Source organism: Mustela nigripes, chromosome 3, assembly GCF_022355385.1.
Source record: "Mustela nigripes isolate SB6536 chromosome 3, MUSNIG.SB6536, whole genome shotgun sequence".
Lineage (NCBI taxonomy): Eukaryota > Metazoa > Chordata > Mammalia > Carnivora > Mustelidae > Mustela > Mustela nigripes.
In genome coordinates, this window is record NC_081559.1 from 169056700 (window position 1) to 169080622 (window position 23923).

Below are 23923 nucleotides of genomic sequence, written 5' to 3' on the forward strand. Positions count from 1 at the left end.
GTGAAGTGGTGTTATTATGGTCGTCTTACTGATGAGGAAGCTGAGCTTTCCAGATGAAATAATGTATCCAAGGTTACACAGAATCATTCTAGAGGAAAAGCTTAAACATTTTCTTTCTTCCCCTCTTGGAGATAAACAGATCAATGAATAGAAGTGTGGTACAGATCCGAGTGCAGGGGTGGGCGGATACTAGAAAGTGAGTGGGTAGGTGGAGGCCAGTCAGGGTGACAGGACCAAGACAGTTGTAGTCACGAAACAGAAAAACATGAACTGCTTTCAGCCTCTGACCGCACCAATTGTCGCAGACAGTTTTCTGAGAGCCCCTCGCCCACAAGCAAAGAACTCTGGCCTTTTCATAGCATACAGGATAAAACGAAGGGAAAAAAAAGAGACTTTAAAATCTTAAGTTTGGGAGAACAACCAGCCTGCGAGGCAGGAGGAACAAATGCAGGGTCCAGGTTAAGTTCTGTTTCTTTTTTTGTTTGTTTGCAGATAGAGATCACAGGTAGGCAGAGAGAGAGAGAGAGAGAGAGAGAGAGAGAGAGGAGGAAGCAGGTTCCCTGCTGAGCAGAGAGCCCGATGTGGGACTCGATCCCAGGACCCTGGGATCATGACCTGAGCCGAAGGCAGAGGTTTTAACCCACTGAGCCACCCAGATGCCCCACGTTCTGTTTCTTAACCTTTGAAGGAAAGTCAATCAAACGCTACTTGGAGGAGGCAAAGTCCTGAATTAAACTCAACGTTTCAGGGACGCCTGGGTGGCTCAGGGGGTTAAGCCTCTGCGTTTGGATCAGGTCATGATCTCAGGGTCCTGGGATCAAGCCCAGCAAGGCGCGGGGCCTGCTTCCCCCTCTCTGCCTGCCTCTCTGCCTACTTGTGATCTCTGTCTGTCAAATAAATAAATAAAATATTTTAATAATTAAAAAAAAAAAAAAAAAGACCCTCAACGTTTCGCACTCCTAAATTGGAGGAACGATTCTGGCCTACCGACAGCCACATGGTGCCGAGACGGCCGCAGAGCCCTCATTTTCCGCAATCTAAACACGGCCTTCCCTGGCTTCCACCGGGTAGGGACAGTCTGTAGGTGGAAAGAAAGGTAAGGGGCATGGTTGGGGCAGAGGTACGCTGCACAGAAAGCAGGACGACAGGGAAGAACTCCAAGCACTTTGCAAAAGAACAGCCCGCACAGCCAGCAACCTTCCCAGAAAACCTACCCGTGACCCAGCCTCGGCCACAGCCACGCCGGCCGCAGCTCGCCCCGCCCCCCGGCGCTCATTGGCTTAGCCCAGTCGCCGGACCCGCGGTCTCTCATCTATTGGGCCAGACAGGACCTGGGCGGGGTGCGGAAGTGAGGGCCTGGAGACCACGGAGAACCGTGGAGCGCGAAGTGGGAGGGGTCGGGGGAGGGTTTCCCGAGGAGGGGGCGGCCATGGCAGCTGCGCGGAGGCAACGGCGGCTGCGACGGAGCGCGCGCCCGGCTTTGAATGAGCGGGGCTAGAACTGAACGGGCGGAGCGCGAGCTCGAGGAAGCGACCGGCAGTGCGCGTGCGCGCGCCTTGTGTGCGCGCGCGGCCCGCGGCAGCTCGGAGCCTCCGCCGGGCGGGCGGGGAGGGGGAGGGGCAGGTGAGTGTGTGCGAGTCGCGCGTGCCCGCGAGGGGCTTCCCTCCCCCACTGCCCCCGAACCCAACCTGGTCCTTGGGTGGGGTGGGGGGGGTCTTCTGCCTTTCCCTGGTCAGCCCTCCTCTTCGCCCCTCACTTCCCGCCCTCCCACCTTTTCGCCCCTCCACCCGGTTGCTCCCTTCCTCAGCCGACTGCCACTCTGGGGTACTGTTTCCGGGTCGGGTGACCTCTGGGGTGAAGGAACTGCGCCTGGGAGCGGGCCCCGGGCGTGCAGCCCTCATCGTGCCGCGCTCACGCGTGGGAGACACGCCTGTGGGACGCGGGCGCAGAAACCCGCCAGTCCCGGAATGGGCCTCCAGCAGGGAAATCTGCTCGTCCTTCGTGGCCCTGCTTCACAGGCCCTGCTCCTTCCCAGATTTTTACGAAATCCAAATTCCAACCTACCCCGAGCCCACCTCCAGCGATTTAGAGCGTTTCACAGAGCGCCGAGTGCATGGCGTCGGGTTGTGTAACCTGAAAACGCTCTTGCCTTTTTTTCTCATCTGTACAGTGGGTATGATTTTTTTTTTTTTTTTAATCAGCCAATTTCAGGTGCGTAATCAGAAGTTAAAGCATTTCAGTTCTGGGACTCTTGCCTTTTGAATCATTTAGGAGACCTTAACTCTGCCCTCCCAAGAGGCTCGGTGTCACATACTTGAGGGCCTGACTGAGTGGCCAGAGTTGGTACCGTCCCCTTTCCAACCCGCTTTCACGTTCTCTCCTCCGAGTTCCCTTTTTTCCTTGGCTTTTCACATAAGTGAGTTAAGGTAAATTTTATTTTTGGAGCCTTGTGCTATTCCTTAATCAACTTGAGAGTTACAAACTGACTTTGAGGCTGCTCTGTACTGTGCTAAGTCATACGGTTTTTAATATTTTGGTATTGAAAATTTTCAGAAATATATTTTTAGAATTGCAGCTATTGAAGACTGACTGACGGTAGTGTGTGCTAAAAGATTTTGGCTTGGCTTATTTCCTAAATTCTAATATAGTGACTCTGTTGAAAGGATCTCACCCGCAGTTCACAGGGAACTCCAAGGAAGAAAGATATATTTAATCTTGCAGCTTCCGAGTAAGGCAGTGTTTTTTGGAAATGTAGGTGAGTCTTCCTCACTTGACCTCGCTGAGTTCTCATTCCTGTTGGTTTCCTAGAGGTCATTTCTCCAAAAGCCCTGAGGATCGTTTTCTTCGTAATTCGATCCTTTTTCTGCTATAACTCAAGTTTTTGTATTTTCTTCCAAACTTTAAAGGAAATCTTCATTTGAAAATTAGGTTAGATTAGTAATTCTCAGTTTCAGAAAGTATTCTGAAGTAACCAAAGTGCAAAGTAGCCTAAGAGGCATACTGAAATTGGCTACCTAGAGGGCATTCCAAAAATCAAACTGAGGCAATGAGTATAAAATTAAAAGGTTTATCAAGGAGGATGGAGTGTGGGGAGAGCCTAGGCTTTGGGTCAATCTCTTTATTTATTTATTTTTAAATGTTATTTATTTATTTGACAGAGAGCGATCACAAGTAGGCAGAGAGACAGACAGAGAGAGGGAGAAGCAGGCTCCCTGCTGAGCAGAGAGCCCAATGTGGGGCTCCATCCCAGGACCCTGAGGTCATGTGCATCAATCTCTTATAAATCTTGGTGACTAAATCCTCTGGAGCCGCAGTGTCAGCCTCATTTATTAAACGGGTGTAGTGGAACTTACCTCTTTTGTTCTTAGGATTCCAGTGATATGATAGAAGATACATTGTGTAGAACTATGTTTTGAACATACTGAGTGCTCAAGGAATGTTAATTTCCCTTCAACAAATAGCTGAGTACCTACTATGTGCTTGGCATTGGCTAAGACCTACGTATACCAAACTGAGCAAGACTGACTGGGGCTCTGTCTCCTCACTCCCTTGCATTGTCACTAGCCTGTGACAACTAAGCAACAAACAAGAGTTTCTCTGTACTGGGTCAGTAGTTTTTCCCATTCCTTAGGGTAGCATCTGTTAGATAGTAGGTGCTAAAGATATATATGCTTGTTGAACTGAATTGGAACTGTGGGTCCCAAAGAATACTCCAATCTGCAAACCAATGTAATTGATAAAATCAGAAGTCTTGATAGTTAACTTGGTTGCATTTTCCCCATTTCACTACAGCTGGTTGGAATATTTAGTCTGGAAATTATAATATCATCACTGAATTAGTAAGAATGTTTATTGTTAGTGAGATGTTTTTGGCTTTTGAATTAAATAGACCTAGGTTTAAGTCTGAATCATTGGTTGTGGGAACATGGAAACATGTACAAAGTAGAGAATTTAGGTGTGGTAAGAGAAAAATACTGGAATTAAGAAGACTTGATAGTAGGGGCACCCGGGTGACTTAGTCGATTAAGCGTCTGACTCTTGGTTTCTGCTTAGGTCAAAGATCTCATGCATGGGTGGTGGGATTAGTCCCTGCATAGGGCTCTGTGGTCAGCAGGGACTCTGCTTGAAGATTCTCTCCCTCTGCCCTTTCCCACATTCATTCTCTCTCAAATAAATCAATATTAAAAAAAAAAAAAAAACAGCAAGAAGTAATAAAGGTTTATGCTAGGGAGATTGCAGTGGAAATAGGAAAGAATATGGTCAGTATTAGGAAATGGAATAAGGTCTTTTGACAGTTTGGACATAAGAGGCTAAGAGAAAGGAGAAGTCAAAATTGTTGCATTTTTTGAAACCTAGTAAGCCGTTAATTGGGTTTTTTTTTTTTTTTTTTTGATCAGAAGTATTTAAGTGACTCAAATAGTGAAATTCTTAAATTTTTTTGGTTCATACCTTAAGAGTCACTTGTTTACATCCTCTCAGTAAGTCAACTGCAAATACGGGCATTCAGTACATCATTGAACTCACGTGGAGCTGTAACCTCAATGTATGAGCATTTTGCTAAGGGAGCCTTTCGGAACTCTTACTGCAAAGAGTCTACTGGGCCTTTGTATATTTGTAATTCTAGAAATAAAAAGAACTAGCTATGTGTTTCACACTTTGAAGGGAATGGCAGTAGTGGCTCTACAGAGAAATTAGGATCAGGTATAAGAGTTAACTATGTTTCCTTTGTGTTTCTGTTTTGTTTATATATTTTTGTTTGAGCTTTTATATGAGGCGTAACATACAAACAGTATATGTAGTATACTGGTGTTGCTACTACTCAGACTAAAATATAGATCTATATGCCTATAGATGTAGGCATAAAGTTGTTTGTAATATTTTCTCAAGAGCCTTTTTATATCTGTAGACTCTCTGGTAATGTCACCTCTCTATGATATTGGCATAATTCTTTTTTTTTTTTTTTAAGATTTTATTTATTTATTTGACAGAGATCACAAGTAGGCAGAGAGGCAGGCAGAGAGAGAGAGGAGGAAGCAGGCTCCCTGCTCTGAGCAGAGAGCCTGATGCGGGGCTGGATCCCAGGACCCTGGGATCATGATCTGAGCCGAAGGCAGCGGCTTAACTCATTAAGCCACCCAGGCACCCCAGTATTGGCGTAATTCTATTAGGGACTTAACATATTTTGGATTGTTATGTGCTTTTGATTTACTGACCTTTTCATCATTAAGAAAGGACCATTTTTATGCCTGCTAATATTTTCTCTGAAATCTACTCTTTGACATTGGAATAGTCACTTCAACTTCTTTTAGTGTTGGCATGGTATATTTTACCTATTGTTGTCCCATCTGGTATTTGTTCCTCTTTACCTTGTTTTTTGTTCTTCCCTGCCTTCTTTCCCCCCCTTTTCTGTTGGCTATATTTTGTCTCTTTTGTAGTCTTATTAGTTTAACTGGAACTTGCCCCTTAGAGAATATGACTTAATTGATTTATTGGGGTTAGACCCAGGTATCATTATTTCTGTAAAGGATCCCCATTATATGTGAACCACTGGACTAGATGATCTTTATTGTTACTTTCAAGTTAGCTTTGTGACTTTGGGCAAGTTATTTGACTTCTCTAAATGCGATTTCCTCATCACTAAAATGGGCATAATAGAATGTATCTATCTAAAAGTTAAAACTGTTCAACAGTATTTTGAAGAGTACTGTTATTTTCATATGGTTCAAACTTCAAAAGGTACCAAAGACTCACTATATACTGTTTTATGATTTTTGATTTTTCATAGAAAATAATACATAAAGATAATACATAATAAGGTAATACATAAATACTTAAAAAGGTAATTGAAGTTTTGAAATATTCTGAGAATATTTCAAAAAGGGGTTTTCCTCTCAACTACAAAACTTAAAAATCTTGTTTCTTGAATTGTCAATATGATTTACATTTTATTTTTATTTTTTTAAAAGATTTTATTTATTCATGAGAGAGAGAGAATGGTAGAGGGAGAAGCAGATTCCCTGTTGAGCAGAGAGCCCGACGGTGGGGCTAGATCACAGGACCCTGGAATCATGACCTGAGCCAAAGGCAGACTGAGCCACCCAGGTGCCCCATGATTTACATTTCAATTTTAAAATTTGCTGAGTCTGGGGTAGCTGGGTGACCCAGTTGGCTGAGTGCCTGACTCTTGATTTTGACCCAGGTCATGATGTTAGGGTTGTGAGATCAAACAGAGTCTGCTTGAGATTCTTTCTCTCCCTCTGCTTCTCCCCACCCCCTTTTCACAGGTGCTCTCACTCTCTCAAATAAACAAAATCCTTAAGAAAATAAAATTTACATGTTATATTTGTGGTTTCTAAAGAAAAGTAAAAAATGTCTGATTTTCACAGCTCATAATAGGACCTTTTAGCTTGGGAATGGGAATTTAGCTTATAAAATCAGAATGGGATTATAGAGTGTATTATTTAGAATGGGAATACAGCTTATGAAATCAGCTAAGTGCATTTATGTGCTTTTTCCACAGGTTTTGATTCCCACCATGGCTATCACACAGTTTCGGTTATTTAAAGTTTGCACCTGCCTTGCAACAGTATTCTCATTCCTAAAGAGGTTAATATGCAGGTAAACAAATTTTATGTTCATATTGACTTGTTTATCTTCTTGCTGGTTTTGGATGCCTTCATAATTACAAATAGGCAGTTCAAACTATATTTAAGCTAAATAAATTGATTATAGTATTTATTCATTACTCTCTGATATTTTGTTTTGTGTATTTCCTCTACTTCATATCTAGAAAGTAGAGTTTCACTTCATTTTTTTTAATTCTTACATCTTTAATTAAAATCATATTCTTATTCCTATAGAATTTCAGAAAAATCAAATCTCTTTCATTGTAATAAGACAGTTTTTACATATATAATTGTTTCAGAATAATTTCAGAATTATTACCAGAATGTTTTAATGGTTAGGTGGAATTAGGAATAAATATTTCTTTCTATAGTATAATATGAATATTATTTTTATATTTTAAAAAATAACTTGAGCAGAAAAACCTTGCACAAAATAGATTTTTTTGTCTCTCTTTTTTTTAAAAAATAATATTTTACTTATTTATCCGACAGACAGAGATCACAAGTAGGCAGAGCGGCAGGCAGAGAGAGAGAGGAGGAAGCAGGCTCCCTGCTGAGCAGAGAGCCCGATTCGGGGCTCGATCCCAGGACTCTGAGATCATGACCTGAGCCGAAGGCAGCGGCTTAACCCACTGAGCCACCCAGGCGCCCCTGTCTCTTAAAAAATATTCCAGAATGTGGAATGTGGAATATGTAGTCCTAGTCAGATAAGTCATTCTACTTCTTTAGTAAGTCATCCAAAGATTTGAATTCCTTCTATTTTTGTCACACAACTATACCCTAGAGCTATAGTTCTGTACTGTACCCTAGAGCTATGTGCTGAGGCACTTCAGGGCTTCACATTAAACTCACAGGTGTATCATCAGGATTTTTTTTTAAATTTCTAGCAAAACACAGTGAATGGGATAATCAACATCTGTTAAACGTTGCACAAACTACTAGATCAAGGTAGTTCACGTTTGTAGCATTAGCTCATGCAGCATTACTTTGGCAGATATTCTTGAATGTTTGAGATAAGTTTTTTTTACTTGTATTTTTGGTGACCTGTCTTTGCAAAGCTAGGATTTAGGTTGTAATTAAAGCAAGTACTGAACCTAAAACTAATGTGAAACAGAAAATGAGGATGATTTTGAGTTTTGAGGAACCATGCAGTATCCAGTAACCCCACATATATGTGCCATTAGTGACTGTGGTTCTTTAAGAATGAAATAAAAATATTATTTTTCTTTATATGTAGTAGTTTTGCAAATGGCTACTGTGTAGTTAGGACATAAGTATTAAATTGTTTGGGTGTAACTGTGTAATCAGTGAAACTGTTAGGTATTTGCTTTGGCCAGGGGTACTGTGAAAAAAAAAAAAAAAAGTACTGACACACAGAGTAGGGTATAGTAAAAGAGGAAGTAGAAGGCTGTCAGCTCTCTTTCTTAGCAGCCCTGATTTAGAAGTTGCACACAAACACTTCTCAGCTTACTGTCCAGAGCTTAGTCATATGGCCATGTAGCTTCAAAGGAGGCCAAGAAATATATGCTCTGGCTAAGTAGCCCTTTATAACTATTAAAACTCTGAGGATTAAGGACATTTATTGTTAGAAGTAGAGTGATTTGGGATTTTTCTAAAAGTAGGGCCATAGTACGGCAAACAGAATGAGTAGATGAACTAGAATGAAGATGACCACTGGAGGAAGAAAGGTCAAGAAAGGTACAGAAAATTTAGGTTATTGAACTTATCCAGGAAGAGGACAGGATTTAGGGAGTAAGGAAAATAGTGAACTAAGTGCTCAGGTCAGCAGAGTGTGAGGAGAAATGGCCAGAAAGGTAAGCTAGGATAAGAATGGTTGTTAACTGCCAGGAGGCTGGAGGTTAACAGAAGATAAATTATGGGTATTTTTCTTTTCGCATATGTATTTTCTAAAGCTAAAATATTTTTGGAAAAAGAATGCATTTGAGGGCGCCTGGGTGGCTCAGTGGGTTAAGCTGCTGCCTTCAGCTCAGGTCATGATCTCAGGGTCCTGGGATCAAGTCCCGCATCGGGCTCTCTGCTCAGTGGGGAGCCTGCTTCCTCCTCTCTCTGTCTGCCTCTCTGCCTACTTGTGATCTCTCTCTGTCAAATAAATAAATAAAATCTTTAAAAAAAAAAAAAAGAATGCATTTGATTTAAAAAAATTTAAGGACAGTTGCCACACTATAAATTTCACAATAATATATTTAGGATTGATTTTATGTTCACTTTTAAAAAGAAAACTGATTCGTTGTTAGAATAACTTTTCTTACATGTCAGAGGGAACCTAGATCATGTGCTCTAAAAGTATCACGTCTACATCATAAATTTAGTGGTAGATTGTATTTTCTAGTTATCCTTTAAATAAAATATGATTTCTAATCTTGTAGTAAAAATAACTACCTTACCAGTTTGCTCTAAGTAGATGTTGTGTAAATTATCTGAAATGAAGCAAGTGAATAATCATTTATAATAGCTACCATTTTTTTTAGTGTCATTTTATGTACCGGGCAGTCTCTAGTGTGTAACCGCTTTAAATATGCCACTTAGTTAAATCCTTAAACAACTCTACAAAATTAGGTTTGAATACCTACATTTTGCAGGTGAGGATATTGAAACTAAGAGGCTAGTTGATTCTAACTAGACTGGTAATTAGTAGAAGTTAACATTTAAAACTATGCTTTACATAGTTTCTATAGCCCATGCTCTTAGCACCTGAGCTATGATATCTATTTTGTTTAATACAGTGCTTCTCCTACCAATCCTTATCAATTACAGTTTAGTTCAACCCAGTGATTTTCAAACTTTTTTTTAATAGTTTGATAGGTAATCTTACCAAAAAACTACATCAGTATAACAAACAAAAGCCAAACCATCCTGGTTAAAACAGCATAGGTGGGGACGCCTGAACGGCTCAGCTGGCTGAGCATCCAGCTCTTGGTTTGGCTCAGGTCATCATCTCATGGGTCATGGGACGGAGCTCCATGGCGAGTCTGCTTAAAGATTCTCCCCCTCTGTTCTTCCCCCTGCTTGTGTGCCCAAGTGTGTTCTCTCTCTCTCTCAAATAATCTTAAAAATAAAATAAAATAAAAGGGTAAGTGTCCCAGAGCTTCACCAACAGAGTGTGGTTTAAAGGAATATAGTTTGAAATCACTTTGCATTTTTGTTTTTGTTTTTATATTCTTCCTGAGTTTATCTATAATTCTGAGTCCTAAGCCAAAAAGCAGTTTTGTTGTCCTTTCCAAGATTTTAAACATATTTAAAAAATATTTGATGCATGCCTTTTCTTTTCATGTTAATGAGCAACTCTTAATTATTAAAATAAAGAATTGCAAAATTATAAAAGATCTTCTTTTATAAGCCTCCAGTTACTGTCCATTGTGCTTCTACCTGATTTGCTTGGGTAATTATTGAAATAAGTTATTTCATTTTTATTTTAGATCTGGCAGAGGACGGAAATTAAGTGGAGACCAAATAACTCTGCCAACTACAGTTGATTATTCATCAGTTCCTAAACAGGTAATTTTTTTAAAGTTTGAATAAGTGTTCCAGAACCATGGTTTTCAAACTGGACTGCAGATCATTAATTAATATGTCATGAAGTTAATTTGGTAGTCAGGTCAGGCTTTTGCTGTTGTTATATTTTTTTAATTCTAAAATTTTTATTTGGCTCTTCATAGTATTTTCTATTTACTTTGCTGAAATTTCCTATTTTATTTTTCCATAGATTTGATTCAAGAGTGTTTGCTTTTGCTTGTCAAAGTATTTTTATAACTATTTTAAAGTCTTAGATAATTATAACATTTATATTATTCCATATGAGTTGAAATTTACTGATTGTTTGTGGAATAAACATGGACATTTGGAAGATTATATTTAAGACTCTGTCTTATATAAATTCTATCAAGAATGTTTTTTGTTTTTTATTTAAATCAGGCAATCAACCCAATTAGGCTTAGGATGCAAGTTTCAATGTTCTTTCTTGGACTATAGTTCTAAATGTCAGTTAAGGTTTTAAAGCATTTGCTTTTATTTCATTTTTTTTGTTTTTAATGTCTAACTTCTAGTAAAAGTGTTTCTATAAACTTTTGATCTAGTTTTGATATATGTTTTATAAAATTTATATTTTTCTGTTGGTCAAAAAGTTTGAAAACCAGTATTTTAGAAAGCCTGTTTTTCTAATGAATGATGAATGAGATATTGATTAGGTTACACCTTTGTGGTTGACACTATTGATGGATTCATTGTAGACCGATGTTGAAGAGTGGACTTCCTGGGATGAAGATGCCCCCACAAGTGTAAAGATTGAAGGAGGCAATGGGAATGTAGCAACACAACAAAATGCTTTGGAACAACTGGAACCTGACTATTTTAAGGACATGACACCAACTATAAGGAAAACTCAGAAAGTATGTAAAAGATTTGTGGTTCGGGAGGTTAAATAATTAAACTGCTTTTCAGGTTCCTATGTTTAAATCAGACAGTACAATTAGTATTTCTCAGAAATCCTATTTCTGATAATCAGTTTGTTGTGTTTTCTAACATATTAAACAAGCTTACATATTCAAGTGACTTAGACGTAGATCTAGTAAGTTGCACCCCCAAGTCTTTTAAAGTTATATATGCATTTACTGAAATCCAACCATAGACCAGATTCTAGACTGCGGTTTCTACTATAGAGACTAAGCTGATTAAGATAAAGTTCTGACCTTAAAAGAGTTCACAGTTTAGTGATGCCTACAAACTGATAGGTGTAGTTTCCATTATTTATAATCGTTATAAAATGATGCAGGATTCTCAGAAGCTTGTGATAGTCATCCACACTTTACTTAATCCCTTTTGAATTGGGTATAGAAGATCAATTAAAGGTGGGGGGAATTATTGGAGAAAGAACAGTGACTGAATATTTTCCTTTTTATCAAAAGTAGTACATGTACTTTTTAAAAAATAATTTCAGTCAAAGAATAGAAGAGCTTATAATGAGAAGCAAAGGGCTTCTGCTCCATCATTCCCCTTGGACACTTCTAATTCTCAGAAGCAACCACTGATAATTTTTCCTGTTTGGGCTTATAATGTTTTTTAAAAATCATATCTATATGTAATATGCTTATGTTGCTATGCCTTGATTTACTAATCACAGACATTGTCCATTGACTTCATACTGTGGTAGATGGGGTTTATTTTATACTACCCTCAGTGCCCTTCCCCCTCTTCCTAACATTACGATGCTGTTATTCCAGTCTACCTCACTAGTCACCCTGCTATTTAAAAACAAAACAAGGGACGCCTGGGTGGCTCAGTTGGTTGGACAACTGCCTTCGGCTCAGGTCATGATCCCGGAGTCCCAGGATCGAGTCCCGCATAGGGCTCCCAGTTCCACGGGGAGTCTGCTTCTCTCTCTGACCTTCTCCTTGCTCATGTTCTCTCTCACTCTCTCTCTCTCTCAAATAAATAAATAAAATCTTTAAAAAAAAAAATAAAAAAATAAAAAAAAATAAAAACAAAACAAAACTAACTAACAAAAAAGCTCGATTAGGGTTCCATTTCTTGTTCAGTCATGCATAGAAAATATTTCTTAAAAATGCAGGACATTATAAAATGAGGACATTATTTATTCCACCATTCCTTAATAGGTTTTCTCACCTACTTCTGCCTCCCCACCAGTTTCAGCTATAAATTTGTTTTTATAATTTCAAGGCTAATAACATTTACATTCTGTACTCAGGATTTTGTTAATTTGTTCAAATGTCTCTGTGCTAAAGAGCATAAAATTGTGTATTTTTCAAGGAGTTTGTGTGTATTACTAGATGAATACCTTATATTTTGGAAGTAATTGCTGTCTTAAGAGGAACCTAGACTATTACAATAGTACCTTAATAAATTAGTTAGACTGAAAATGTTTTTAAGCTACAAAGTTACCACTACTGCCTTGAAAGAGCAAATGGATTGATAGATAACCATATGAAGAGAGCTGGCCATACTTTGTAGGATGTGACATGTGTTCTTATTTAATATGGTGACTAAAAGTGCGAATTTATATTTTGTGGGTCTAGAGAGAGAAGAGGAAAATTTGATGTTTTTTTAGGAAAAGTAAGATGGAATTTTTCTTAGTATGTAAGTGATTTGTATTTGTGTGACAATTGCGTAGGAATTTTGATAGTCTTTACAGACTTAAAAAAAAAAAACTTAACATTATAAATTTTAAAAGAAGAAAGGTAGGACATATTTGAAATAATTACAGAATACTTTGGTCACATAATTATCTTGTCTGTTTTTATATAATGCATAAAATATTCCTATAATTCTATTTCACTTATCTTTCAGATTATTATTAAGAAGAGGGAACCACTAAATTTTGGCATCCCAGATGGTAGCACAGGTTTCTCTAGTAGATTAGCAGCTACACAGGATATGCCTTTTATTCATCAATCTGTAAGTATGTTAATAATATATAGGCAAGGGTTTGTTTTGTTTTCTTGAAAGAAGAAAATCAAAGTGAACATAATATTTGTACTTCTGTGCTTCATAACAGGCTTGGCAGATGAGAGACGTTAATCTTGAGTTTTGCCAGTCTTATCCTTTTAAGAGATTGTAGATTACATCAGCTACTAATATCAGAGTCCCACTGTACATGTAAAAGATAAATACAGTATGTTACTTAACGAATGTGACCTTTTGGTACACCTGGGTGGCTCAATTCGTTGAGTGCCTGACTCTTGATTTTGTCCCAGGTCATGATCTCAGGGTTGTGACATTGAGCCCGCCTTGGGCTCTGTGCTGGGCATGGAACCTGCTGAAGATTCTCCCTCTCCTTTTCCTTCTGCCTTTCCCCTTTTTGCCTGTGTGTGCACCTGCACGCTTTCTCTCTTTCCCTCTCTAAAAGAAAATAAATTTTTTTAAAAAAGTGACCTTTAAAGAGATTACCACTGAAATTTAAACTTAAAAGCAGGCTATTTTTTAGTGAGTCATGAATTGTTTCCCTAGTAGGGTATATTTACATTTAAAGTATAATTTGACTTGTAGTAGGTTTGATTTAAATGCATCAATTTGAAGGACAAAAGTACTGTAGTCAACATTGGAAGTATCTCAGAATCAGCTTTGAATTTTCTTAAAAACACCTATGTCCAGGGTCACTTGGGTGGCTCAGTCTGTTGAGCATCTGCCTTAGGCTCAGGTCCCCATCTCTGGGTCCTGGGATGGAGCCCTGCATCTTGCTCCCTGCTTGGCGGGGAGTCTGCTTCTCCCCACTGTTTGTGCGCTCTCTCTCTCTGTCTTGCTCTCAAATAAATAAATAAAATATTTAGAAAGAAAACTTTTAGTCTGGCACTCCAGGTAGTCATAATGATCATCAAAGAACTCTCCATAACTTAAAAAAAAACCTACAATGTTCAGACTTCTCTGTAGATCTAAGCTTAAGTATGTTTTGATTGCAAGATTATTGATTAATAATTGTTGACTAATTTATTATGTTATTATTGTATAACAGCCCCACAGCTAGTGACTTAAAACAATAAACATTCTTTATCTCATATAGTTTCTATGGATTGGGAATCCAGGAGTGACTCAACTGGGTGGTTCTGGTGCAGGGTTTCTAATGACTTTCCGGACAAATCATTAGCTGGGGCTGTAGTCCTATGAAGGCTTGCCTGAAATTAGAGGGTTCATTTCATAGGGGCTCACTTTATGGCCTGGCAAACTAATGGTGGTTGGTTGCGTGAAACCTCAGTTCCTTGCCATGGACGTCTCCGTAGGGCTGCTTGAGTTTCCATACAACATAACCGCTGAGGGTCCCAGAACAAATGATCCCCGAAAAAGAGAAGGCAGGCAGAGGTGAAGCCACAATGCTTGTTTATGATTTGTCTTACAAGTGACGCACTGTCACTAATTCCAGCCCACGTGCAAGGGGAGAGGAATTAAGCTCTACCTCTTGAAGGAAGGAGTGCCAAAGAATTTGCGACAGTTTTAAACCACCACATCTGTCTGTCTCTCTTGTTTGTTTAAACTGTATGGGTGCTTCAGAGGCCCCTTCTCTCCAGGGGACCCGTGTTTATGTATGTTTTTAATTCATTGGTCAAAATGATTCCTACTAATGCGAGACAGGGTGCTCGGTGCTAGTACTATAGTGGAAAGTGAGAAAAACAGGCAGAGTCCTTGCTTCAAAAAAATACATTCTAGTGGGGGAAGTGCAGTATTAAATAAATGATCATCCGTAAATAATGCAGATTTTGGCAACTCCTCTGCATTTATTTATTTTTATTGAAGATTTGATTAATATATTTGAGAGGACAGAAAGAGCATGAGTGGAGAGAGGATGGGGCTTGATCCCAGGACCTTGAGATCATGACCTGAGCCAAAGGCAGACACTTAACCAACTGAGCCACCCAGGTGCCTCCTCCTGTGCATTTACATTATGCTATGAGAACACAGTAACACCATAGATATTCCTCTAAAGTAGCACAGCATGTTTAATTTTTTATTTCATACTTCTAAATTTTCTACTTTATTCATGTGTTTGATCCTTATTGATAAAGTGGTTCAGACTTAACCAGTGAATTAGTAAATGTTTCCCACTTACTTACAAGTTTTTATAACACCAGTATAGCTTATTATGAAGTTGTAAATATATACCTCCTTACAGAGTTGAAAGGGTAAATAGGATAGATGGAGATTGTCTTCAGTGCTATCTCCACATATTTTCCTCTCAGCAGATGAAATAAGGGGCATTGCTTAGGTGAGAATGGTAATCTACTGCACTTTGTTCTCTACTCTAAAAATATCTTACCATCCATTCTACCAGGTAGTTTCTTCTTTTAAATTCCATATTCTATTTTTTTTTTTCTAGAGTTTAATCATCCATGTTGTTGTAATAGCTTTTTATACTAAGAATATTAATTTTTTTCTGTCATCTTTTATAATTTTTTGATTTGTTCTTGGCTTTATAATTTGGTTTGGATGTTTTTGATGGGCCGATGTGTTTAGGTTTTTTTTTTTCTTTTATAAGTAAGCTCCATGCCCAGCGTGGAGTAAATGTGGGGCTTGAACTCACAACCCTGAGATCAAGACCTGAGCTGCGATTAAGAGTTGGACACTTGGGCGCCTGGGTGGCTCAGTAGGTTAAAGCCTCTGACTTCAGCTCAGGTCATGATCCCAGGGTCCTGGGATCAAGCCCCACATCGGGCGCTCTACTCAGCAGGGAGCCTGCTTCCACCTCTCTCTCTCTCTCTCTCTCTCTCTCTCTCTCTGCCTGCCTCTCTGCCTGCTTGTGATCTCTGTCTGTCATATAAGTAAATAAAAATCTTCAAAAAAAAAAAATACATAAAATGTCCAAAAAAAAAAAAAAAAAGAGTTGGATGCTTAACCAGCTGAGCCACGCAGGTGCCCTGTGTTTAGTTTTTATGTAGCAGCCCTACCCATCTTATCCTTTAAAACTTTTTAATTTGAAAGGCCATCTCTACTAAAGAATCAGCTATCACTCTCTGTGGTTTTAGTTCACTTTTTTTATGTCTAAATGTTTTGTATACAGAAAGTCAAACACCTCAGTGGAAAAATGGATACATTGACAAATAAGAAATAGACTTAGTCTAATAACATGAAGAAAAGTTTGATCTTATTACTTCTCAAAGAAATCCAAAGTAAAATAACAAGACCCCATTATCAAATCTTAACCAATTAGCAAAGAGGAGAGGAGGCGATTACCAGTATTGACAGAGGTACGGGGAGGGAAGACTTGTACCTGTTCCTGTCGGTAGGATTAGTTGGTATAGATTTTCAAAAGGGTCATTTGAATTTTGGTTCAGTGGCTTGAGAAAAATTTTTTTATTTGATTTTGGTATTCTACCTTTATAGACTTATATTAAACAGATTATCAGAAATACACTAGAAAGTTTTAACAGAGAACGGTATTACGTTTATAGTTAGGAGGAGAAAACCACACATTGTATTTCAGTTTTAAGTATAAGTGCTCAAAAGTATACTAAATCTATTCATAGATTGGTGCCAGTTATTTTATGCTCATAGTCACTTCCGCACCTAACTAAACATTCCAGAATGAGCATTTTTATTGGTTTGTGGAAGAAAAAGTGAACTTTCAGAGGTCCAGCCTGGGGGATATTGGAAAGTATAATGGAAGAAGTAGTGAAAGGCCAGCCTACTGGGGTCGGGTAAGTAGGACAGGCCAAAGGAAAACAAAAAACAAAAAAAACCGCTATATGGAATTACTCTGGTGAAGAGTAAATTTTGTCTGGTTTGTTGTTTTTGCCTTGGGCCCACCTAGTAAGAACCACTGAAAAATCTATAAATTACTTACGCTTAAATGAAAATGGCTGCACTGATTTGGAAACTTCGGGTCCTCTAGTTCATCTTCGCACAGAGTAGTTAGGCATCTCCAATTCCATCTCCAGTCAGTCTCTTCTCTTGCCCCCACCCCTACCCTCTCCTCTCACTGAAAAGAGAGAAATGGAAAGAAGAAACTTCCTATTCTTGTCAATTCCAACTTAAAGTAGGCAGAAAAAAACAACCATTATTAAACATAAAATAGGAAGAAAGCTGGACCTGCCCAGGACCGTTGAGTACTGAAAGTCATGTGTCCCAGGAAACAGCTCAGTTCCAGGCGGACCCAGGGCCTGGTCATCCGGGCCTTATATAGGACGTGAGGAAGACACAGAGGAGTGACAAGGTCTGACTCATGTTATAAAAGACACTCCCCTGGACTGCTGAGTGGAGAAAGGGGAGCTCTTTACTATCATAATTTTATTTTGTACTTTGTTGTAGCCTGAATTAGGTGACTTAGATACTTGGCAGGAAAATACCAACGCATGGGAAGAAGAAGAAGATGCGGCCTGGCAAGCAGAAGAAGTTCTGAGGTATTTTAGTTATACTTACATTGCAGCTTGAGTAGAAGAACTCAATTTGTTCATGTTGCATTTGAGGTCAAGAAAGCTAATTATGACAAAAGTTGTATTTTTCTTCATTCTTTCTCACTCAGGCGTAGGTAATAGAGGATTTTTTTTTTAAATTTCAGACTACATATACTATTTTATATGATTAAAACATCACAGAAACCAAGAATTTAAAGTATTAGAGGAACAAAAGAGTAATAAGATTAAGGGCAAATGAGATCTTCTATATTTATACATCATATCATACTATTTGCTTTATATTGTGTTCCCTGTAAAGCATAGTTATCTCTTGAAACATGAGCCACCACTATATATTCCTCTAGATCAGAACTTATACCCCTATTTTTGTTTCCCTGTGACCTAGAATAGTGCCTAGCGCTACACCCTCAAATGGAAAAAACTTACATAGCACTCTACAATTGTATATATAGTTCAATTGATGCGCTCACAAGCCCTACGAGGTAAATAATTATGTCAGGTCCTATCCATTCTACAGAGAAGAAAATATTATTCCTGAGGGCTTCAAGTTTGTTATTTTGGTGTTATGTTCTTTTTTCTTTGTTTTTGTGAGCAGTAAACTTAATTCTTGCTACTGTTGCATTAGGTCAAAGAGGAAACAGAGTATTTACCCTAAAAAAGTTTATGACCATCATCACTGGTGATATTTAAATTAATCTAAATCATTTTTTATTTTTAAAGATGATACAGTAAAACACAATGATGTAAGTCTGTTTTTAAAGATTGTTTCTATAATAGGGATAGAAAATAAATAACAAAACAACTGATTTCATTTTTGTACTTTGCCTTGTCTTCATCAATTAACTACAGTTACCTTGAAGAGCCAGCAGAGGGTGTAGTTGAGTTAGGGCTGACTTTTTTTTTTTCTTTTTGTCTTGTCCTTTCTATTTTCAGCTTTTTTTGAATAAGGATGTGTCACATTTTAACAGTCAGTAAAGTTATGAGACCTTTAAATATTTAGTTTTTACTTAATCACTATTCACTGTAAAAGGAGTACTTTGAAAATTGTAAACAGCAACATTTATGTTGCATGGATCATCAAAAAAAGATCCATTTCTTTTACTCTTTTTTGGATAAATCATAGATATAGAAGTCCAAGTGTTTTATAACATTTTGGGGGGTTCTGGTAATTGTTTTGTGTCATTAACCATAGGATAAGGGAGGGGTCTGTTCATTCTGAATCCATTGATCTTAACAACAGCACTACAGAGTTGATGAGTTCACAAGTATCTTAATACTCACTGTACCAAAACGTTTTTTCCACGCTACTTTCTTGCACTCTGAATGAAACAAGACAAAAACTAAAAACAAAGCCCTAAACCTAGTGCTCCGTGTTACATGACAGCTTGGGAAAGGGAGCTTATCAGTCATTAATACACATGCTTCCTGCTACCACTTGCATAAGTTATAGTCAAAGAGACACGGAAGACTCGTGTGCTGTTACTGCCCCCAGAAGAACACTGTGAAGTTTCCAAGTGTAGTCACGCTCCATGTCCTCTCACTCAGTCTGTTCCCCATTGCCACTTTAATACTGCCCAGTACTGAAATCAGTAAAGTTAAGGAAGGAGATTTTGGTACTTCAGTGATTTCAGGTGTGTATCTGGAGAGGGAAAACAGATTCTGTCTGTAGTCATCTCTAACTTGCGCCATTTTCCAGGAACATTAACTCTTGGTGCTTATACTTTACCTAGTGACCCGGTGAAAGCTTGGAGATCTTGTTTGTCTGTAAGCTAGCCTGCTCTTGATAATTCTTTTCCTAGCTCCCTTTTGTCACCAGCATTTTGACTTTGGGGGGCAGATTATCAGTTTTTCTAGGAAGTGATCAGAGCTAGTGAAAAGTAGATTTCTTTTAACCTATTCTTGGTGAAGATCAAAACAGTGCCTAAAATAAGTCTCTCTACTTTCTCGAAATTTGGTCATAGGCACCTCTGCTCATTCGCACTTATGATGAGAATGGTATATACATTTTGCTCGCCAGAGCTTGCTTGGGGCTGTCCCATACATAGCTAATCCACACTGGATTTTTCTGTTTTATAACCTGATGTTGCCCATCCCATGTGCATCTGTGACCTGAGGAAGCTTCCTTCCTCAACCTTGCATGCTTCTTCACTTACTTTCTCAGATCTTAAGCCTCAGATCCAGGACCAGCTTCTGTTCTTTTGTCCTATATCGTCACCCCTTGCTACTCCCACTCCCCACACAAGTCGATCAGTAACAGAAGAAAGGCTAGTGGTTCTAGCTCTTGGAGTCAGGGAGGGGCTAGGGAGGAGGGAAGGATCTCATAATGTGTGATCAACAAGTACCCACCGTACTGCCCCTTAGGAGAGCTGGCCAAATGCTAATCTTTAAATAGATTTCTAGCTTCCAGTTGGAAGGCTTGTGCTGCTTTTCTGTTTTCTCTGGGCATTGTGTTCTGCACATCTGTGTTCTTGACTTCCTTTAGCAGAGTTTTTCTAACTATTATAATAACAGGAGATTTAGTCCTCAACATCAGAATGGTTTCTCAACATCTTTTCAGAATGGTATCAGAAAGGTGTAGTCCAATGGAGGTAGTGTTTTAGTGAAAATAATCCGAAGTAGAGGGATTAGAGGATGTGGGTTCTTCTCCTTGTACTTGTGACTTTGGATAAGTCACTTAGCCTTTGAGTCTCATTTTACTTTTTGTAACCTAGAGACAATACTCTTCTATTGTGTAAGTCATGTTCTAAGGATTAAAAGAAATACCCTTTTTGAAAATCTTTGAAATTTTCAAAACAGTGAGAAGGAAGATTTGATGTTGGTAAAAAGGCACTGCTATTTCTTTCTGGAATTTATTCTCCATTTTACCTGTACAGTATTTTCTAAAAGTAAAAATAGGAATATATTTCTTTCAGGCAGCAGAAGATAGCAGACAGAGAAAAGAGAGCAGCAGAACAACAAAGGAAGAAAATGGAGAAGGAGGCACAGCGGCTAATGAAAAAGGAACAGAACAAAATTGGCGTGAAGCTTTCATAACGGATGTCCTTCACATGTCATAGTGCCAGTAGGAGAGATATGAGCTCCACAATTCAAGCAACATTTATATGGATTAAGACTATTTTCAGAATACAAACACATTGCTTGATTTTAATGCATTCATCAGACCATCTGGGGGACCAGGATTCTCTCAGAGTACCTTGAGCTCTTGTGAATGAGACTCAAAAAAACAAAGACCTATGAGGCAATATTTTTTTCAACATGCTCCAAGTGTACGACAATTGTTTGCTGTAGAGAAATTATTACAAATGGAATATACCAGTACCTCTTCTAGCTAGTGTTTCTAGCTAAAATAAATGGGTGTAAATAATTTTATGGTGGGAAAGAACTCTGCTCTCTATAACGCTTTCCTTCATTGTGCATAATGATAAAATAAATAATTTTAAATATTCCTTTGTTTCCATGATTATCTGACCTAATTCAGACAAACTGGCAGGGCTTTAACCTCTTTATTTTTGTTTTCAGAAGCTGGTATTGGCATACATTTCTTCTAGTCTGAACTGGTATTGTTTATGTTTAATACGACATTAAGGAATTTGATGACTTTGCTTTTTAAGAAAATGACATTAAATGCAATAATTTTATTTATCATCAAGATTTTATACATCATTGTTTTCTTTTAGATGGTGTTGTAATGGTATACATATTTGTAATTTATACTGCATGTATAAACATTGAAAATCCGCAAAATGACAAATTTGTTTTGCGTTATTATAATTTGTGACTTTTAGAAAACTGGCATTAGTAGCTTTTTCCTTTAGTTGTAGATTTTAAGATGTTACAGTGTTTTAAGTACCTTAGTCCCTTCCCCCACAAAAGCCATTAATTTACAAACACAGAAAGCCTTTGGTTCTAATATTTTAGAGCTTTCAGATGATTACCCTGCCAGTTTTATATATCTGACATAATGCAGTTTACTGTGTTGTTGGCTAAGATAATACTGATTCATTACATTTTAAATTGAGATAAGAATAATATTTTTATTTTGGGGTGTTGACTGGTTCTAAAATATTTTGAAGGAAATAGATACATACTGTATTCACAGAAAAATAGATTTGAGAGTTTAAATCCAATTAATTTTTTCTCCATGATTAAAATACATTCAGACTGATTTTTCTATGGCTTTAGAATTTTTAAAGATTTTTACTTTCATAAAAGCTGTTGCCCAAAGTTAACATTCTGTGGGTTTTTTTTTTTTTAAGTGTCGTAGATACTCTGCAGGCTAACTACTGCTGATATGTTTGAATTAAAATATTTCATAGTAAAATCATAACCTGTACAGTGAGATCACCCTAAGTCCTTAGCCTAGACTAAATGTGATTGTAGAATCCAGTTGACATTTAACTTTGGTAAAGATCTGCTTTTTATAGTCCCAAGCCACATTTTCAGTTATCATGTTTATTAGAGTTTCTGCCAATAAACTTCCAATTAAATAGAATTAGACTCAAATTTTTAGTAACAAATATATTCCCTTCCCTTATTTGTATTTATTCATTTTTAGTTATGGAATGCTACATGATTTCTCTAAATTTGGGATTCATAAAGGGTAACTTCTTCTTTTAGTACAATAAATTTTATTGCTTTTCCCCAGTAGTTGAGAAGTATTGAATTCTACTTTGGTCATGACTTTCATGATGTGGGATTTTGTTTGTTTTTTTGCTTTTTTATTTTTGATTAGAAGTGAAGACTGGGAAAAAAAAAAAAGACATGAAAACTGATCAGAAATTGTTCTTTGTATGATTAATTAGAAAGATTTTTTTAAGGAAAAGAATAAATAGCAATTTTGGAATTTTTTTTAAACTTCTGGTGATATATAAACTGAATTTCTGTGTTAAGCTGGGTGTAATATGGTCCCCAAAGAAGTTGTGAAGTAAGTTAAATATATATGATATGATAAACACTTCATGCTGACAAGCTGACTTTTAGCTTTGAAATTTATAGTTTGTTTTCTTTTAATTTTAATTAGGAATTGTCAATCTTAGAAGCCTATTAGTAAAAGTAAAGAAGAAATATGGGTAGGCATAGATAGAATTAGTGAAATGCCACCCATTATCTGAATTGTGCATTTCCTGTACTGAGATACCAAGTGATAAGCAGAATGTGAAACTTTGTGTTTTGTGTGTGTCTCTCTCTGTATATATATATGTATGGTTTCCACTCTTAAGCTGTAGCTGAGGATATCTTCTAGTGGACTTTTGGCTCTTTTTTAGTAGGATATTTAATTCTATCAACATTTTAGATCTGCAAATTTAAACTTCAGCATCTAAATTCCTCAGTTCGGACATGCACACACCTCTGTCCAGGATGGCAACTATTCTTTAGATGGAGATCAGTGGTTGGTAGGATGGGGATAGCTGTAGGAACCGGCATCCAGATGGAGTTTCCAGCGGTTCTGTGTGTGCTAACGGGGAGGGGCAAATCTGACCGCGGCCAGTGTTCCAAAAAGCCTGTTTTGTCACTAATGATGTGATCACCAAAGGGATGGCCTGGACCAGATATAGCGAACACACATCTTGTTTAATCCTACATAGTTCAGCTTTAAACTAACCTACTGCAACGATTTTCACAGCCTTTAGCCCCTTGTTCAAAAGAAATCTTTCATAAGGTGTGTAAGCAAACAGTTACCGTGGTGAGTTTTGGCTGAAGCCACTTTAGGGGTAGCTGTGCACTAGGGCTTATGGATTGTTTCTGGGAAGACTTTTCTCAGATGAGTTGGAAGGATGAGGAAGGTGGGTTCATGAAGAGCTTATTTTAGTAGTGAGTAACTTAGTAAACTTGTTTTCTGTTTACATAGGTTTTTAAAATTTGAGGTACTTTTTCCTGATATCAAAAGGGAGGTCTTTTTATCTTCATATAATTTACTTCGCTTCAGTAAAACCAATGGTGTTCCAAGGTTAATAGGATTAGTTTGTGTCTCCTTTTATATATAACTTTTTTTTAAATTTTGCTTCCCACCTTTTATTTTCCATGCCTCTTAGTCGTGGCTATTGGGCATGCTCATTAAGGAACCAGGGTAAGTTTTGAGAGTAATAGTTTCTTTTCACCAAAAGCCTTGATCTTCCAGAGCTAGAAACAGATATTATTCCAGAACACCCTCTTACGCACATACACTCCCCTCAGTCCCCGGAGTTCTACCCTGAATACCTGTTACTGACACCTGCTAATTCACCAAGCAGGAGCTTTTGCACAGAAACTTAGGCTAGAAGTCTGTGGCCAACCAGGGTAATTACAGCCTTTCCTTCTGGAAACTTCCATGGATATTCATACAGGTGCTTTGCTTATATATTGATCTGATTGCATCAATTCTGAGAGCTCAGAGTTCTCAGCTGTAGAAATGGTGCAGTGTTAAATTGCCTGAGTTTGCACATC

General features: G+C 38.0%; 1 protein-coding gene across 1 annotated transcript; it reads left to right on the forward strand.

Annotated features, from left to right (window-relative positions):
- Positions 1-1376: 1376 nt before the first annotated feature.
- Positions 1377-22147, forward strand: EBAG9 (estrogen receptor binding site associated antigen 9). Its single transcript, XM_059395053.1, has 7 exons — positions 1377-1623; positions 6521-6618; positions 10064-10142; positions 10874-11032; positions 12948-13055; positions 17394-17485; positions 20413-22147. The coding sequence occupies exons 2-7, from the start codon at positions 6536-6538 to the stop codon at positions 20531-20533; spliced, it is 642 nt and encodes a 213-aa protein (XP_059251036.1). The 5' UTR covers positions 1377-1623; positions 6521-6535; the 3' UTR covers positions 20534-22147.
- The last annotated feature ends 1776 nt before the right edge of the window (positions 22148-23923 follow it).